Source organism: Chiloscyllium plagiosum, chromosome 9, assembly GCF_004010195.1.
Source record: "Chiloscyllium plagiosum isolate BGI_BamShark_2017 chromosome 9, ASM401019v2, whole genome shotgun sequence".
In the NCBI taxonomy this organism is placed as follows: Eukaryota; Metazoa; Chordata; class Chondrichthyes; order Orectolobiformes; family Hemiscylliidae; genus Chiloscyllium; species Chiloscyllium plagiosum.
In genome coordinates this window covers 26,412,374-26,425,514 of record NC_057718.1, presented here as the reverse complement: position 1 = coordinate 26,425,514, position 13,141 = coordinate 26,412,374, and the positions used below count along the sequence as shown (strand labels likewise).

The 13,141-nt window shown below is 41.8% G+C and overlaps 1 protein-coding gene across 2 annotated transcripts in view; it reads right to left on the bottom strand.

Annotated features, from left to right (window-relative positions):
- Positions 1-13,141, bottom strand: part of LOC122552709 (ALK tyrosine kinase receptor-like) — a 1,052,914-nt gene that overhangs the window by 156,349 nt on the left and 883,424 nt on the right. For both annotated transcript variants that reach the window (XM_043695597.1, XM_043695598.1), the window contains one exon: positions 9,650-9,800. In XM_043695597.1, coding sequence (XP_043551532.1) covers positions 9,650-9,800 — 151 coding nt within the window. The remainder of the gene's footprint in view (positions 1-9,649; positions 9,801-13,141) is intronic.

Sequence of the window (13,141 nt, the reverse complement as noted above, 5' to 3'; positions counted from 1 at the left end):
TGAAACTTGAAAGGGTTCAGAAAAGATTTACAAAGATGTGGCCAGTGTTGGAGCATTTGAGCTATAAGGAGAGGTTGAATAGGCTGCATCAGAGGCTGAGGGGTGACCTTATGGAGGTTGATAACATCATGAGGGCATGGATAGGATAAATAGACAAAGTCTTTTCCTTGGGGTCGGGGGGTCCAGTACTATAGAGCACAGGTTTAGGGTGAGAGGGAAAATATATAAAAGACACCGAAGGGGCAACTTTCTCATGCAGAGGGTGGTATGTGCGTGGAATGAGCTGCCAGGGGAAGTGGTAGAGGCTAGTACGATTGCAACATTTAAAAGGCATTTGGATGGGTATATGAATAGGAAGAGTTTGGAGGGATATGAGCCAGGTGCTGGCAGGTGGAACTAGATTGGTTTGGACTATTTGGTCAGCATGGACGTGTTGGACCGAAGGGTCTGTTTCCATGCTGTACATCTGTATGACTCGATGACTAGTATTATAGAAGGGAAGATAAAAGATAAGTTAGAGGAAGGAGTTGTAAAAAAGTAGTCAGTTAATTATTCTCTGTTATACTTCAAGAAATAAAGTTCTTAATTTTTACTTTAAATAGTTCTTGACCTCTGAATTTTCATAGATTACTGCACAGGATAAATCTTTTCTGTGTTGCAGATTTTAAATTAGCAGAGGGGTTTACCCTGCAATGTAACAGTTTGGGGGCTCGTCGTCAGGATTTGAACTGGTTTAGACAGATTTGAATAGATTTGGGATATGAAAATTCCCAGCAGATTTAAAAACTTGCAGGTTAGCGTCCTAGAACTTTAAATAAAATGTAGGTGAGGCAATTTGTTTAATTTCAGTGACTTGTGATCGATTAAATTAAAAGTGAGAGAAATGGCTCTTAAAATTGCAAAAGAGGTTCTGGGATTTGAAGATGATTCTCAAATTTGCCAAGAAAGATTAGAAGGAAAGAAAAAGGCCATACTTTTAGAATTAGCAAATGAGTTAGATTTGGGTTTAACCAAGGACAAAAGTAAAGTGGAAATTGTAAGGGAGTTACTCAAACACTTAGATGTATCAGAGACGTGCAGTAGAGGTAGTAAAACATAAATCACAATTGAGGAAAATGGAGTTAGAAAATAAACAAAAGGAAGAGAGAAAGAGAGAGAGCATTTGAACTTGAGAAGTTGCAATTTAGTCAGCAAAGTCAAGTTAACAGGATGGAGATTAACAGAGAATGTACTGATATACGTAAATATGTTAAAATGCTGCCACATTTTGATGAAAAAGATGTTGAACCCTTCTTTATTTCATTTGGAAAATTGGCTTGGCAGATGGAGTGGGCCGAGGACTTATGGGTAGGGCTAGTTCAGACTGGTAGGCAAAGCTAGTGTGGTATTTGCCGTGATGTCAGATGAGGTGTCAAGACATTATGAATTGGTATCAGAAGCATTTAGACAGTGGTTCATAAACACAAAGAAGGAACCAGGTCAGACGTATGTTGAGATTGAAAGAATTAAACATAGCCATTTTGATCGATGGGTACATGCTTTGAAAATACATAAGACGATGATATTTATGGCGAAGATCTTTGCTTCCTCACTCTCCACGGGAGTCATACCGGAGGATTGGAAGGAGGCTAATGTTGTTCCTCTTTTCAAGAAGGGTAATAGGGAAATCTCTGGCAATTACAGACCAATGAGTCTTATGTCTGTGGTCAGCAAGGTTTTGGAAAGAACTCTGAGGGATAGGATTTATGACTATTTGGAAAAGCATAGCGTGATTAAAAGCAGTCAGCATGGCTTTGTGAGGAGCAGGTCATGCCTCACAAACCTTATTGAGTTCTTTGAGGAGGTGACAAGACAGGTCGACAAAGGGAGAGCAGTGGATGTGGTGTTCAGCAAGGCATTTGATAAGGTTCCCCATGGTAGGTTCATTCATAAAGTCAGGAGGTATGGGATACAGGGAGATTTGGCTATCTGGATTCAGAATTGGTTGGCTGACAGAAGGCAGAGAGTGGTTGTAGATGGAAAATATTCTGCCTGGAGGTCAGTGGTGAGTGGTGTCCCATAGGGAGAAAGTGAGGTCTGCAGATGCTGGAGATTAGAGCTGAAAATGTGTTGCTGGAAAAGCACAGCAGGTCAGGCAGCATCCAGGGAACAGGGGAATCAACGTTTCGGGCAAGGGCTTATGCCTGAAACGTCGATTCTCCTGTTCCCTGGATGCTGCCTGACCTGCTGCGCTGTTCCAGCAACACATTTTCAGCGGTGTCCCATAGGGCTCTGTTCTTGGGCTTCTACTCTTTGTGGTTTTTATAAATGACTTGGATGAGGAGGTTGAAGGGTGGGTGAGTAAATTTGCAGATGACACAAAGGTTGGAGGTGCCATTGATAGTATCAAGGGCTATTGCAGGCTGCAGCGCGACATAGACAAGATGTAGAGCTGGGCTGAGAAATGGCAGATGGAGTTCAACCTGGATAAATGCGAAGTAATGCATTTTGGAAGGACGAACTTGAATGCTGAATATAGGATTAAAGACAGGATTCTTGGCAGTGTGGAGAAACAGAGGGATCTTGGTGTTCAAGTACATAGATCCCTCAAAGTTGCCACCAAAGTGGATAGGGCTGTTAAGAAAGCATATAACATAAACAAGGGGATCTAGTTTCAGAGCCGCAAGGTTTTGCTACAGCTCTACAAGTCCAGTTCTGGTTGCCCTACTATAGGAAAGATACAGAGGCTTTGGAGAGGATGCAAAGAAGGTTTACCAGGATGCTGCCTGAACAGTAAGGCTTGCCTTATGAAGAGAGGTTGACTAAGCTCGGATTTTTCTCTCTGGAGAGAAGGAGGAAGAAGGGTGACCTGATCGAGGTATACAAGGTAATGACATGCATGGATAGAGTCAATAGCCAGAGACTTTTCCCCTGGGCAGGATTGACTGGTACAAGAGGGTCATAGTTTAAAATATTAGGAGAAAGGTACAGAGGGGACTTCAGAGGAAGGTTCTTTACGCAGAGAGTTGTGAATTCATGGAATGCATTGCTAGCTGTGGTGGTGGAAGCAGAGTCATTAGGGACATTTAAGCAACTGCTGGACACGCACATGGACAGTGTGAATTGAGGGGTGTGAAAGTTAGATTATTTAATTTTACATTAGGATTAATTCTTGGCATAACATCGCGGGCCAGAGGGCCTGATCTGTGCTGTACTTTTCTATGTTCTATGTTCTAAGAGGCTCTGTGAGAGATTATTCTGCTGGTGGAGTTTAAACCTCACTTCCAGAGATGGTAAGAATTTATGTGGAGGAACAGAAAGTTTAGGAAATGAGAAAGGCAGCAGAATTAGCAGATGAGTACATGTTGGTGCATAAGACAAGCTTCCGGCCAGAATTTTGACCTGTGAGGGATAAAAGTTGGGAGAAGGAGAGATCCTATACTACTAAACTAAGAGTAGAGAGCACTGGTAAGATTTTACCACAGGATAAAAAAGAAGCCCAAGAGGGTGGAAAGGAGGTGAAAGGCCTCAGGTGTTTCCACTGTGGTAAAGTGAGACACGTAAAGTCACAGTGCTGGTCATTAAAGAAAGGCATTGTGGGAAAAGATGTGGTAAAAGAAGCTTAGCGAGTGGCCTTAGTGAAGGTAGTAGAGGAGACCCCAGAAGAGCTGAGGAGCTGCAGAAGAGTGCGCAGCCTAGGCAGGGGCTGAGTATGGAGTTAGTATCTGATCTCTACAAAGGATTTGCCTCTGTGGCTGAAGTTTACTCAGAAAGAATAGGGGGAGAAGGACAAAAGGCTATAATTTTGAGAGATACAGGATCTAACCAGTCGTTGATAGTAAGAGACGAATGAATATGCGCTCTTTCTGATCTGTTACCTGAGAGTGTGGTAATTTGTGGGATAGATGGACAGAAATTTAGCGTTCCCCCATGTAAGATCAGGTTGGAGTGCCAACTTAAGACTGGGGAAGTTACAGTAGGAATGATTGACAGAGTGTCATTTCCAGAAATCCAGTTTGTTCTTGGGAATGATTTGGCAGGATCCAAGGTGGTAGTGACATCCCTTGTTGTGCAGAACACCAAGGAAGACCAAGGAACTGAGGATTAAAACAGAAATATCCTGGTATTTTCCCAGACTGTATGGTAACCAGATCCAACTATCATAAGTGACAGCACAAAATGAAAAGTAAAGAGAAAGATGAAGGAGTTGAGGTTCAGTTAGCGGATACTCTATTTGATGTAATGGTGCAGGACAAACCTGAACAGGCAGAGGGTCAGACAGAAGTATTTAGTCCTGAAAGGCTAAGAGACTTGCAACAGCAAGACAAAATGATAAAAGATATATATGTGGATGCATACTCTGAAAATGAGGCAGAGAATATTCCGAAGGGTTATTATCTGAAAGAGAGAATCTTAAGATGGAGTGGAGCCCACGGCAAGTTAGTGCAGAGGAGAAATGGGCCGAAGTGTACCAGATTGTGTTGCCGGTAGCATACAGACATAAGGTGTTACAAGTAGCACATGAACTACCTGCAGGAAGTCACCTTGGGGTACGAAAGACTCAGGCTAAGGTACAAAAACATTTGTGTTGGCCCGGAATGCATAAGGATGTGGTTAACTTTTGCCGTATGTGCCAAACATGCCAAATGATAGGTAAGTCACTGGCGGTAATAAAACCAAGATCTTTGTTGCCAATTCCCACATTTGAAGAACCTTTCATTAGGTTAGAATTGATTGCGTAGGTCCCCTCCTGAGAACTAAAGGTGGGAACCAATACTTGTTAACTATAGAGAATCTGTATACCAGATTTTCGGAGGCAATTCCATTAAGGAGTGTCAAGGCAAAAAAGAGTAGTAGAGGCGTTAGTAACTTTGTTCACATGGTCTGGGCTACCTGGAGAAATTCAGTTGGACTAAGAGTTAAATTTAAGGAGGTGATGGATAGCTTAGGTATTCAGCACTTTAAATCAAGTGCGTATCATCCTAAATTCCAGGGAGCTTCAGAAAGGTGGCATCAGATCTTAAAGACCATGTTAAAAGTGTACTGTCAGGACTCCTCGAATGATTGGGATAAAGGTATCCCATTCGTATTGTTTGCCATTAGAGATGCCCCAAATGAACCTAGTCAGTCCACTCCCTTCAAATTAATATTCGGTCATGAAGAGAGAGGCCCTTTGAAATTAACTAAAGAAGAATTGGCAGGACCAAACTCAGAGATCTCACACTTAGTCTCTCCCTCACCTCCAATACATAATCTAAATCGAGTAGGTGAGTTAGCTAAACAGCACCTAAAGAGGGCACAGCGTAGAATGAAGCAGATGGCAGATAAAAGCTCTGAGACTCGGACGTTTTCCCAAGGCCAGGTTTACTGGTCCCTAGCAAACTGAGAAAAAGTTGAGTCATGTGAACTATCTAGTAAAAATGTCAGATAGAGAAAAAAGGTTTCAGGTATGTCATGTGAACACGTTGAGACCGTATTATACTCGAAAGAAAGAAGTACTGCCCCGCAGAGTGAGGAATTAAATTCAGATGATGTGGATTTTGATGTGCCTCAAAATAGATTCAAAAATGAAGAAGTCTTTGAGGAGTGGGATAGGTTAGTAAGCTATTTGTCTCAGGAACATAGAACGCAGTTGTAAGGTTTGTTACTGCAGTATAAGGATATATGTAAGAATTAGATGGGGAGGACTAATGCTATTGGATGTGAAGTAGACATTGGGAATAATGCTTCAATAAAAAAACACCCCTGTCGGCTTAATCCTTTCAAAGCTAGACAGGTACAGATGGAGGTGGAGGCCTTCTTGATGAGGACATCATTGAACCAAGCCAGAGTGGGTGGAGTTCGCCAATCAGAGTTGAGATTGTGTTGCTGGAAAAGCGCACCATTCCTGATGAAGGGCTTACGCCCAAAACGTCGATTCCCCTGCTCCTCGGATGCTGCCTGACCTGCTGTGCTTTTCCAGCAACACACTCTTGACTCTGACCTCCAGCATCTGCAATCCTCACTTTTTCCGAGTTCGCCGATCATCTTAGTTCCTAAACCGGACAGGACTCAATGATTCTGCGTGGGTTATCGGAAGGTCAACACCTAAACAAAATGGATTCATATCCCATTCCTAGATCAGAGGACTGTATCGAGAGAGTTGGACAAACCAGTTACATCACCAAGTTGGATTTAATGCGTGGTTACTGGCAGGTACCTTTATCAGAGTTGGCGAAAGAAGTTTGTGTGTTTGTAACCCCAAATGGGCTATATCGGTTTAAAGTGTTGCCCTTTCGAATGAAGAATGCACCAACCACACTCCAAAGACTCATGAACAGAGTTGTGGCTGGATTAAGAAACTGTACGATCTATTTGGACAATGTAGGGAACTTTAGTAAGTCTTGGAAGGATCACATGGTACAGTTGGCAGAGATCTTTGAACGACTACGAGAAGCAATACTGGTGATAAACTTAAATAAAACAGAATTCACAAAAGCAGAGGTGATGTTCTTGGGACATAACATCGGTCATGCAAGGTTGACCCCATGGAACGCAAAAACAAAGGCCATCGAGGAATTTCCACAACCAACGTCAAAGAAAGAGGTCCTTCGATTCTTAGGACGCAGTGGATTCTATCGGAAGTTTGTTCCAAACTTCAACAGTGTAGTGACACCATTAACCAACTTGCTGAAGAAGAACACAAAGCTTTGGTGGACAGAACCATGCCAGGAGGCATTCAATCATCTGAAATCAATATTAACCACCAGTTTTAGCTACACCAAACATTTCAAAACCTTTTAAAGTCACCATTGATGCTAGTGGCATTGGGGTTGGAGCTGTACTCCTCCAGGAAGCTGAGGATGGGATTAAACTGCCAGTTGGTTACTTTTTGAAGAAGATCAACATTCACCAAAAGAAATACTCCACAATCAAAAAGGAACTATTGAGTTTGGTACTAGCCTTACAACATTTTAATGTGTATGTCCTGAACAATGTGTCAGAGACGGTTATGTACACAGATTGCTTACATTCTTAGAATGCTTTAAAGAAAAGAATATGAGACTATTATGTTGGAGTCTTATGTTACAGACTTTTAATTTAAAAACCATGCATGTTGCAGGTCCAAAGAATGTAATCGCAGGTGCGTCATCGTGGATTAAACTGATAAAGTTTAGATGAGATTTGTATTTATTTAATGTTATATATGTATACAGGTATATTAGATTACTTACAGTGTGGAAACAGGCCCTTCGGCCCAACAAGTCCACACCGACCCGCCGAAGCGCAACCCACCCATACCCTTTCATTTACCCCTTTAACCTAACACTACGGGCAATTTAGCATGGCCAATTCACCTGACCTGCACATCTTTGGACTGTGGGAGGAAACCGGAGCACCCGGAGGAAACCCACGCAGACACGGGGAGAATGTGCAAACTCCACACAGTCAGTCACCTGAGTCGGGAATTGAACCCGGGTCTCTGGCGCTGTGAGGCAGCAGTGCTAACCACTGTGCCACCGTGCCACCCACTATATGGGAAGAAGTCAGGGTGAACTTATATTAAAGTTAACTGTATATTAGGGTAATGTGTTTTTAAAAAGAAGAAAAAAAAACACGAAGCTATCTTTTATGATGGCCCATTCTTTTCTTAAGGGGGAAGCGTATTGAGGGTGTAGAAGTGTACCGTACTTTCAGAGAGTGAAGGACTTGGCAAGCACACTGAGTTCTGGAGAATTTACAAAGTTACATTAGCTCAGAACAGATAGCACTGGTTGAGTTGCTGTGAGACAAAAACAAATTCAAATTCAGCCAATCAGTTTAAATTATACCCTGAAAATACAAAATCCCAATCAAGTTTGAATTTAGTATATTGACAATCTTAAAAGCCAGTGACACAATCCGATGCTTTGGGGGCATAAGACAGGGAAACATTGAACAGTTGGGAGGACAACTGCCAAGCCAGCATCGGCAAACTTCCCAGCTCTCTTAAAGATACCTTAATCAATCAGTAACCAGTAAAGCAGAATCCGCAAGAAGAAGTAAAGAAGACAGGAATACAGAGAAGAACCGAAAGCTGCCTGGTTTTGAGATAAGAAGTTTTGTTTTGTAAATCTTAATTGGGAGTTTTATTGGACTAGTATTATAGAAGGGAAGGTAAAAGATAGGTTAGAGGAAGGAGTTGTAAATAGTTCATTAATTATTCTCTGTTATACTTTAAGAAATAAAGTTGTTCATTTTTATTTCAAATAGTTCTTGACCTCTTGAATTTTCACAGATTACTGCATGGGGTAAGTCTTTTTCTGAGTTGCGAGTTTTAAATTAGCAGAGGGGTTTACTCCATGTCGTAACACTGACCAATAAAGGCCAGTGTACCAAATGCCTTCTTCACTACCCTGTCCACTTGCGACTCAACTTTCAAGGAACTACAAACCTGCACCTAAGGTGTTTGGCAACACTTCCTAGGATCCTATCATTAAGTGTATAAGTCCTGTCCTGATTTGCCTTCCCAAAATGTAACACTTCACATTTAACTAAATTAAACTCCATTTACCACTATTCAGCCTATCTGATCAAGGAGCCATTATACACAAATTCTGGTGTCAACTGCAAACTTACAACCATTTCTCCTATATTCACATCCAAATCATTTATATAAATGACAAAAAGCATTGGACCCAGCACCAATCCTTGTGGCACACCACTGGTCACAGGCCTCCAGTCTGATAAACAACCCTCTACCATAACCCTCTGTCTCCTAACTTCAAGCCAGTTTTGAATCCAAATGACTAGCTTTCCCTGGATTCCATGTGATCTAACCTGGTTAATCAGTCTCCCATTGCTAACCTTGTCAAATGCCTTCCTGACATTCATATAGACAATGTCCAAAGCTCTGTCTTTGTCAATCTTTTTTGTCACTTCTTTAAAAAAATTCAGTCAAGTTCGTGAGACACGATTTCCCATACACAATACCGCATTGACTATCCCTAATCAGTCCAGCTCGTTCCAAATACATATAAATCCTGTTCCTTACAATTCTCTGGGAATTGGTTTAACTCAGTTGGCTGGACTGTTGGTGTGCAGAGCAGTCTAATACCAACAGCTTGGGTTCAATTCCCATCACTGGTTTGAGGTTACCATGAAGGACTCTCTTTCTCAACCTCTTCCCTCACCTGAGATCTGGTGGCCCTCAGGTTAAATCACCACTGGTTGCTTCTCTCTAAATGAGAGTAGCCCTATGGTCTGTTAAGACTATGGCAACACAACAGATTCCTCCAACAACATACTTACTGCTGATGTCAGGTTCTCATAGGTTAAGAGCTCCCTGGTTTTTCCTCACCACATTTCCTAAATAATGGCATCACATTAGCCACCCTCCAGTCTTCTCACCAGTGGCTATCAATGATACAAATACTTCAGCAAGGGGCCCAGCAATCACTTCCCTAGCTTCCCACAACGTTCTGATCAGGTTGCATGGATTTATCCATCTTTATATGTGTTTTAAAATGTCCAGCACCTCCTCCTCTGTAATAATGACACTTTTCAAGATATCGCCATTTATTGCTCCAATTGACGTGGTTGAGATCATTAAAATAAAAACAGTTTCCACTGCTAAGGATGTTTGTGATTTCCATTAATTATTTTATGTTGCTATAAAGGAAAAAAGTATGTAAACTACATAGCTACTTACATTCGGACAAGCATCTTCTCCCTGTTGTCCAACCAGTATGTACAGAATTAGATCTTTTTCTAGTTGGAAAATGGCTTGTACTAACACACCATGAAATCTTCTAAAGTTTCCCTTTCCTCCTATGCCTCCAGCAGCTCCGTATGCTGATATCCTGCAGGTAGAAGTCAAAATTGTTTACATTAATTCATGTATTCTCCTTCAACATCACGTTCCATAACCATGATCTCTCATATCTAGAAGGACAAGGGCAGCAGATGAGTACTAGCACCAGACCACCTGCAAGTTCCCCTCCAAGCCACTTACCATCCTGACGTGGAAGTTTATTGTCATTCTTTCACTGTGATTGGATCAAAATGCTGAAACTCCCATTCTAACAGAACAGTGTGATGTACAAACACCAAATGGATTATCGCAGTTCACGGAAGCAGTAGCCCCTCAGCACCATCTTATGGGCAATTAGGAATAAACAAGAAACTTTGGCCTCATGACAAAACCCACATCTGTGGAAGGATTCATATGAAAGAAACTTTCTGTTTCCAATATTTTAACTATTAGATGTGACATTGACAACCATTTCAATATTTACCGAGTGGTGATTGAGAGTCTGCGGGGGTGGGGTTGTGGTGATGGAATAAAGGTTGGGAAATGTGGAAGAGTCGATTACCCCGAATGGCCATGGGGCAAACACTTTAAGTCCCCCTCCCACTCCACCAAGGACATGCAGGTCCTGGGCCTTCTCCATTGCCAACCCCTTGCCACCTGACACTTGGAGAAAGAATGCCTCATCTTCCACCTTGGGACCCTGCAGCCCCATGGCATCAATGTGGATTTCACCAATTTTCTCATTCCAACCCCCCCCCTCCCACCTCCCAGTCCTAACTTGGCACTGCCCTCTTGATCTGTCAATCTTTCTTCCCCACTTATCCGCTCCACCTTCTTGTCCGACTATCACCTTCTCCCCGTCCACCTTCATCTACTTATCACATCCCCAACTACCTTCGCCCCATACCACCCCCCTCCCATTTATCTTTCAGCAGCCCCCGCCCACCCCAACCCACAAGCCTCATTCCTGTTGAATGGCTTATGCCAGAAATGTTGACTCTCCTTCTCCTCAGATGCTGCCTGATCTGCTGTGCTTTTCCAGCACCACCCTCTCAACTCTGATCTCCAGCATCTGCGGACCTCACTTTCTCCTGATGAACAAAACTGTCGAGTGGGAACTTCATTACAGAGCAGCTGAGCCTTGTCCTGTCCAGGGTCTGTACTTTCAGAGAAAGGATGGGGAAGTTTGTGGGGGGAGGTGGGAGTTAATGCAAATGTGGTATTAACTGGGTAGTTTGTTGGGGATTGAAGGAAACACATGGACAGGTTGGACCGAAGGGTCTGTTTCCATGCTGTACATCTCTATGCCTCTATGACTCTAAAGATCTGATTACTCTTGCATCTTTTAAACTGCTAAGTTTCCCAAGGTTGAAACACAAACAAGAGGAGCTCTCAACAGAAATCATATTAAAATGGAGATACATAAACATTTTAAAAGGTTTCAATGACTGACCCACCTCCAATGAGTGTATTAGTTGCCTGGACCTCATTCTGCCTCTGTTAAGGCTATAAATGGGTGGCTTTCAGACTTGGATTTGAAACTGTCAACACAATTTCTTCTAGCTGACCAATCAACCAAACCCAGGCATGTTTAGGTTAAATGCTGCCTACCCCGATTCCAGCCCTACGTGTTTAGGATATCATCATAAAATAGTAGGTGAAAGTAGGCTTTCTGATGAAGGGCTTTTGCCTGAAACGTTGATTTTCCTGCTCCTTCGATGCTGCCTGACCTGCTGTGCTTTTCCAGCACCACTCTAATCTTGACTCTGATCATCAAATAGTAACCTCCTCTATGTGCTTTTCATCTCCATTTAAACAGTCCAGCTGTCTACCTTTTTTGTGAAGAACCTCCTTGAAACATATCTCTTTGACTTAGCTGTGCCTATCCCTTGCATTTTCTATTTTTCCAGCTTGACAAGGATTTTTATTATTTCTCTTAAGTCTAAAGTGGGATTGAACATTAAAGGAGCTTAAGAAATGAAAGCCATTGTCAAAGCTTGATTCTGATTTCCTTTCCTAACAACCTCCTGAAGCTGCAAGGGGGCAAAAAACAAACAAGCTTATCCATTTTTTCTATTCACTTCCCACTATTTCCATTAAGTGGAAATGCAGGTAGTCTGTTCACAAACCTTAGCCAATAAAGTACATTTACCATTTCACATAAAGGCTCAGTGGTGCAGTGTTAATTTCGCTAACTTTGAGCCAGGTAGATCTGCGCTCAAGTCCTACCTGCTCCAAATGTTATAAAACTTCAGCTAGCTTTTATAAGCTGGTCACTCCAGGGGACATTTTGGGGGATAGCTTCAGTTAATAATCAATCTTATACTAGGAGACCCAATACCGTAGGTTTGCAGTTTTCATATGGAAGGAGACTAGGAATCATTTGAGGATTGCAGATTTAAGAGTCACTGGCTTTTCACATTGCTGCTGGCATATTTCTGAGAGAGATCAGGCGCAGCAGATGACCATTTAAAACTCATTTCGGAATGTTGATATTTCACGAAAAAATAAGTGCAAAGATGTTCAACCTCTTCTTGGTGGTCAGTGTCTACATTGCCCTATTATACTTTTGGTAGGTCATATTACTCTTGTTTAGTTATCTCTAATATGAACCTTCCTTCCATCCTGGTTGAAAATATGCAGAAGATAACCTTAAATGGAGGAAATCATAAAACGTAAATGGGGAGAGAAGTAGTTCTAAATTCAGTTCCTTGCAGATATCAGTGCACAGTACAAAAAGCAATACAAAAACTTAATTTAATATCAAATATACTGCTCATGGATTAGTTGAGGATATGATAAGCAAGAAATCAAATATTAATTTTGCATCTAAAAGAACCCCAAAAATCCAAAGAGCTGCAGAAGTTGGAAATCAGAAAGAAAATCAGAAATAGCTGGAAAAACTCAGCAGATCTGGCAGAATCTGTGAACAGAAAGCAGAGTTTTGGGTCCAATGACTCTTCTTCAGAATGAATACTGTATTGTTGGCTTCTGTCATAAATAATTGACTGGACAAGATCTGTAGGTAACTTCACTCAAGGCAAAATGGGAAAATGTTCCGTGTTTCAGCACAACTATTTAATTTGATGAATTCAGGGGGAAAAAAAACTGCTCTATGTTTTTCTACATTGACAGAAATCTTGTTTTTATTCCCAGATGCTTATATCTCAATGGAGCAGCAACATACAGGAGAGGGCTGAAAAATCAAACTCTATAAATATATCATGAAACTCTTGTTTTAACTATCAAAGGCAGTGGAGATCAATCCACTTCTTTTCATAACACATCAGTGTATAAGCAACTGCTGATAAGTTGTTAAAATCCTTGTCCATCCTGGTTTTTAAATGTTACACTTGTTGGTAGCTTGTTGGTGGGCGGCACGGTGGCACA